Source organism: Aquarana catesbeiana, linkage group LG02, assembly GCF_042186555.1.
Source record: "Aquarana catesbeiana isolate 2022-GZ linkage group LG02, ASM4218655v1, whole genome shotgun sequence".
In the NCBI taxonomy this organism is placed as follows: domain Eukaryota; kingdom Metazoa; phylum Chordata; class Amphibia; order Anura; family Ranidae; genus Aquarana; species Aquarana catesbeiana.
The window spans coordinates 392,191,891-392,198,102 of NC_133325.1; the positions used below are offsets into that span (position 1 = coordinate 392,191,891).

The following is a 6,212-nucleotide window of genomic DNA, read 5'->3' on the forward strand; positions in this document are numbered from 1 at the left end:
ATTTCTGGATGCCTCATCTGGGTTGTATTCCCTACCTTCTTCTCTCCCTCTCACTTGTATTCAGCTTAGAGACCATGTTTTTAGCTTGTCTCTCCCCAACTGTGCTAGCATCATTATTGTACACTACCCACCCTAGTCCCATGGAACGCTTATCTGTTTGATTATTTCTCTGTTTGTAACTTAATTGTATTTTTTGTGGTTTAACCATTTTTACTTTTTATTTATACTTTCGTTAATTCCTTTGTTCTTTATGTAAAAATCCTTTAACAAAATTAGATTGAACATAAAAGGTATCTTGTGTTGAATTAAATTTTAATGCAGCACATTAACCACTTGCTTACTGGGCACTTAAACCCCCCTACTGTCCGGACGAATTTTCAGCTTTTAGCGCTGTTGCATTTTGAATGACAATTGCGCGGTCATACAACACTGTACTCAAATTAAATTTTTATCATTTTTCCCCACAAATAGAGCTTTCTTTTGGTGGTATTTGATCACCTCTGCGGTTTTTATTTTTTGTTAAAAAAAATTGAAAAAGGCCGAATTTTTTAAATATTTTGTTATAAAATTTTGCAAACAGGTAATTTTTCTCCTTCATTGATGTACGCTGATGAGGCGGCACTGATGGGCACCGATAGGTAGCAGTGATGGGTGGCAATAATGGGCACAGATTGCTTACACTGATGGCAGCACTGCGAGGAGGCACTGATTGGCACCACTGGTGGGCATTGATAGGTGGCACTTTTGGGCATTGATAGGTGGAACTTGTGGGCATTGATAGGTGGCACTTGTGGGCATTCATAGGTGGCACTGCTGGGCACTGGCAGGTGACAATGACAGATGGCACTGGTAGGCTCAGATGAGGCATATGTGCCTCCTTCTTCTTTGGGACCGATGTCCCTTTAACATAAGCCAGTGATCGGCTTTTTTTTCTCCTCACGCTGTTAGCGTGAGGAGAAAACGAAACCGATTACCGAGCTTTTGTTTACATCATGTGATCAGCTGTCAACTCGGTGATCACAGCGCCCGCACCGCGCGCCCTGTAGGGTGCACGCCGTGCGTGGCACAGGGGAGGACGTCCCATGATGGCCTCCCGGAAATTGAGGTCCGCGCTGTGGCCGTCATTCGGCCATGGCCCGGACCTCAAGTGGTTAAACATCTATGCGTTTTCTAATGTGAAGGCGTGAACGAGCCTGTATACATTCTGTAAGTTTAGGTTATTGCTCCTGCTATGTGAGGCTTCTGAGACAGGTATTTTTTTTTTTTTGTGACAAAGTCCCTTTATTATGTGATTATTTAGGTCTATAACTGGAGCAGTATTGTGCAGAGTATAACCTTTTTTTTTGTTTTTTGTTTTTTGTTCTCATTTTGCAATTTTTTTTGCAGGTGGGAGATGCTGGAGATACAAAGGTTCTAGACTAGAGGCTGGTTTTCCTCAAAAGTGTAGTGAAAATGGTTTCCCACGACATCCTGACACAGCCTTATATTTTCCACCACTTGGACATTTAATTATTTTCAAAGGAGAAAAGTACTATGTGATCAATGAGGAATCTATGATGGTGGAGCCCTACTATCCACGCAACATACAGGACTGGAAAGGCGTTCCTCTCATTGCTAATGCAGCACTGACTCATCCAAATGGCTCCGTTTATTTTTTCAAAGGTGAAAAATACTGGAAATTTGACCAGGACACGCTGAAAGTTACTGCTTCTGGGAAGTGGGTGCAAGACTTATCTTGGCTCAACTGTCAACCTTCTTGACATCTGATTGCAATAAAATTTTAATATTATCATTGTAATTTTTGAGGATGAAATGGAATATTGTTTTTTAATTTATAAAAAGAAACACTGTTTTTAGAATTACATTTTTTTAAGCTTATACTACATAATGATAAGGTGTCACAAAAATATGTAAAAAAAATACACGCTATGCTGAGAATTTTATAGCACCATGCTCTTTTCTAGTATCAATAATAGAAAACTGTATAATCTATTGTGGAAGCTGAATTCCTAAAATATGTGTGATGGAGGCATATTTTATTTAATTATTTATTTGGGTAAGTTCTAATAATTTTCACAGAGCAGCAATCTTTTTCAGCTCTTTTGCACAGTTACAATTCTTCTCTCATAACCCCCCTTTTTAGCATATATATTAAAAAGATGTTTTAGAATACATCATATCATTGAAGATCAAATCCATATTTCACAACAGCCATCAATTACTTCCAATCATTCTTTGTGCAGCACACTTTCTTTAGTTAAAAAAAAACTTCCTAATATGAAATGGCCAGTTGGTTGTGTCTGTCCCCAACCTAAGGCAAAAAAAAAAAACATCAGAAGGGGGCAGGCAAAGGGGCAGTTGGTGCAATCTGGTCCATCAAAACATTTCATGTTCGCTGTCACCTATATAATTGTTTACTTAAGGCTGTTGGCCCATATAAACAGCCATTTTACAAATTTACTTTAAAATGTATGGTGAGATAGGACAAGTACCTAATAATTATCTCCAATTAATTAAAATCACTCCAAAAAATACCTAAAAAGGCATAACTAAAAAAAATGTAGAATTATATAGATCTATATAAATATAGAATTTTATATACATACCAGAAAAAAATGTCTTCAGAAAAAATGATTTATTAAACCCACAATTGATATCTACTGTTCCTACATTAAAAGTTAATCAGTTATAAAGCAGTTCAAATCAATATTGAGGCCAAGTGGATGCAAAGATTCCAATTCATGAATCCACTTGGTCTCCTGCTACAATGCCCTAGTTCTCATATCACTGCCTCTCCTATGTTTACATACTTCATCCCCCAAAACCTGGGGTCCTTATTGTGTTTCAACTGAAAGTGGTTTGAAACACTGTGTTTTTTATATGCTTGAAGTGTAGTGAAATCTTTTACATGCAATCACAATTGCAACCAGTGTTTGGTCAATTTTAGACCACAATCACACTACCTTAATTGACATAAAACAACATGAATACCATTATTATATTTTTATCTGCTTGATTTTTTGAGAAATATAAGAGGTTTAGTAGAGGATAATGCAGTCAAGGACTGAAGCAGGCTGCAGCTTTGGCACATAATAGAGAATGACAAAGGATGCTTTCTACTTTGCTCGAAATCACATCAGATCTAGATTTTACATTTGGTGTTGTGAAATCTATGAATGTTAAAAAGTACAATTACTGAATTTATGAATTCCATTTTCTTAAAAACAAACTTTTTTCTATACACCAACAAAATGTGCATTGGATTCAGTAACTCTAAAGTAGTCTCTGCTGGATCATGCAAAAGAAACATGTTTATGGTGGCTGAAAGATGCACACTGGCTATCCACGTATAGAGGGTGGTACTTTGATTAGAAAACCATCCCATTGTCTAAGATAAACAAATGCGCTCCCTTCAATCATATATTAGCAGGAGACAAGGAAGGATATTTAATACCTGGTAATTCATCACATGTCACGCAGTGATCACCACATACAAATATTGACTTAAAGTGGCATGTTTATATGTTCTTGAGTAAACCTTACCTATAAAAGCCTGAAACCTTTAAGGAGCCAATCTCATTTCTTAAATAACAGTTGTTTGTTGACTGCAACATAGAGATTTACCTGCTCAGTAAAAGGCAAGTATAGGCTTCTCTCCCTTTGAACCCGTAGAACATCTGAGGGCAAAATATTGACATTACCTTTGTCAATGTTTAACTTACAGGTATTATAATCCTTGTGCTTTTGTACTTATTGCTTCCAGACAGGTACATATTAATGCACTGACACCTTATCGATCAGGGTTGCATTGTGTGAGTTAATAGTAATTGGCTAAGGTAAACTATAGTGTTCAGATCTGCCTCCAACAAACTTAACAGGTCCTGGTGATTGCTACCTATAAGTGCATGGTTAAGGTACCCATTGGGTGTCCATAAATGGCCAGTTCAACTGTCTGCTGCAAATATCTCCTTTTCAGAATACACATAAAAAGTGTTATGTTTTTTTCAGGTTCTGTTCCTTTCCAATAACAGAGATTTAAAATTTGTTATGCCGCGTACACACAAGCGGACTTTCCGGCAAACTTTACCGGCGTACTGGAGTCCGTCGGACAATTCGATCGTGTGTGGGCTCCAGCTGACTTTTTTTTCTCAAAAGTTTGCCAGACTTAGATTTGAAACATGTTTCAAATCTATCTGACGGACTCGAGTCCGGTCGAAAAGTCCGCTCGTCTGTATGCTAGTTCGACGGACAAAAAGCCACGCTAGCGCGGCTATTGGCTACTGGCTATGAACTTCCTTGTTTTAGTACGGTCGTACGTCATCACGTACGAATTCGTTGGACTTTGGTTGATTGTGTGTAGGCAAGTCCGTTCATTCGAAAAGTCTGCCGTAAAGTCCGCTCGTGTGTACGCGGCATTAGTGATCACTGTCAAACAGTTGGACAGTTTACCATTAAGGCATATGCTAGAGTCTGCATATTGATTTAGGCTCCATTCACACTTGTGCAACTTGTCGTGCGACTTGCCACGTGACTTTGGACACAATGACAACCATTAAAACGTGCAATTTAAAAAAGGTTCCTGCACTAATTTTGTCTGACTTTCATGTGGCTTGACTGCAATGTAAACTCTCAAAAGTCGCATGAAAGTCTCATCTGAATGTTATACATGCAACAGTTGTGCAACAGTTGTCCATTATCGTGGGTCAAAGCCAAAGTAGCATCCAAATCGCACCCATATAAAGTTGCACTCCGAAATCACGTGTCTGTGGAGTCATACAAGTGTGAGTTGAGCCTAAAGCCTCATACACACGGTACAATTGTTGGAATACCGTGTGTATTAGGCTTTAGTGATAGTATCCTGGGAACCCCTACAGCTAGAGCTTACTTTTTTGCCAATAATGTCCTGCTTCCATAGTGAAGGGTCTGTCTGTAGCCCACTCCTGTCTTTTGTGGTTAACGTCTGGACTATTATAGGTCAATCGTGAAGGGTTAAAGCTTTTTGAGATGTCTGCTTCCCCTCACTTTGACACCTGGATCAAAAAAAAAAAAAAATGATCGGAAGTGATCACAACCTCTAAAAAAAGAAGAAAAAAATGTAGTTGTGCTTGGAAGGGTTTTGTTGCTTTCAGGCATTTTTACTGACTGCAACCGTTTTGAGTACTTTTCTTTCACTTCCTCTCTCAAATACCAGTGCAAGCTGTGGCAGAAAGCTATGCAAAATCTTCTCTAAAAGGATACAGACACCAAAATAATTTCAGACAGATGTTAATACACTTCCCTACTTTAAATTGGAACTGAAGGCAAAATTTTTTTTTCTCTTTAGATAGAGTAATGATCCGTACACACGATAGGATTTTCTGAGGGAAAATGTTCAATGGGAGCTTGTTGTCGGAAATTCCGACCGTGTGTAGGCTCCATCAGACATTTTCCATCAGAATTTCCGACACACAAAATTTGAGATCTGGATCTCAAATTTTCCGACAACAAAATCCGTTTACAGGCCTTTACACATGTCTTGATAGAACTGAAGTGAACCTAAACCAGCATTTTGTCCAGGAAAGGTACTTTCTGTGCTCCTTATTCACCCCTCCCAGCAACACTCTAATGCCTTACAGTGCCTTGCAAAAGTATTCACCCCCTTGGCTTTTTACCTATTTTGTTATATTACAGCCTTTAATTCAATGTTTTTTTAATCTGAATTATATGTGATGGATCAGACAGAACACAATAGTCTAAGTTGGTGAAGTAAAATTAGAAAAATATATATAAAACTATTTTTCAGAAAGAAAAAACTGATAATTGGCATGTGCGTATGTATTCACCCCCTTTGTTATGAAGCCCATAAAAAGCTCTGGGGCAACCAATTACCTTCAGAAGTCACATAATTAGTGAAATGATGTCCACCTGTGTGCGATCTAAGTGTCACATGATCTGTCATTACATATACACACCTTTTTGAAAGGCCCCAGAGGCTGCAACATCTAAGCACGAGGCACCACTAACCAAACACTGCCATGAAGACCAAGGAACTCTCCAAACAAGTAAGGGACAATGTTGTTGAGAAGTACAAGTCAGGGTTAGGTTATAAAAAAATATCCAAGTCTTTGATGATCCCTAGGAGCACCATCAAATCTATCATAACCAAATGGAAAGAACATGGCACAACAACAAACCTGCCAAGAGACGGCCGCACACCAAAACTCACGGACCAG

The 6,212-nt window shown here is 38.5% G+C and overlaps 1 protein-coding gene across 1 annotated transcript in view; it reads left to right on the top strand.

Moving 5' to 3' along the window:
• Nucleotides 1-1,798, top strand: part of MMP28 (matrix metallopeptidase 28) — a 115,068-nt gene extending 113,270 nt beyond the window's left edge. The window contains exon 8 of the mRNA XM_073615219.1: nt 1,387-1,798. Coding sequence (XP_073471320.1) covers nt 1,387-1,760 — 374 coding nt within the window. The 3' untranslated portion in view covers nt 1,761-1,798. The remainder of the gene's footprint in view (nt 1-1,386) is intronic.
• Nucleotides 1,799-6,212: the final 4,414 nt, after the last annotated feature.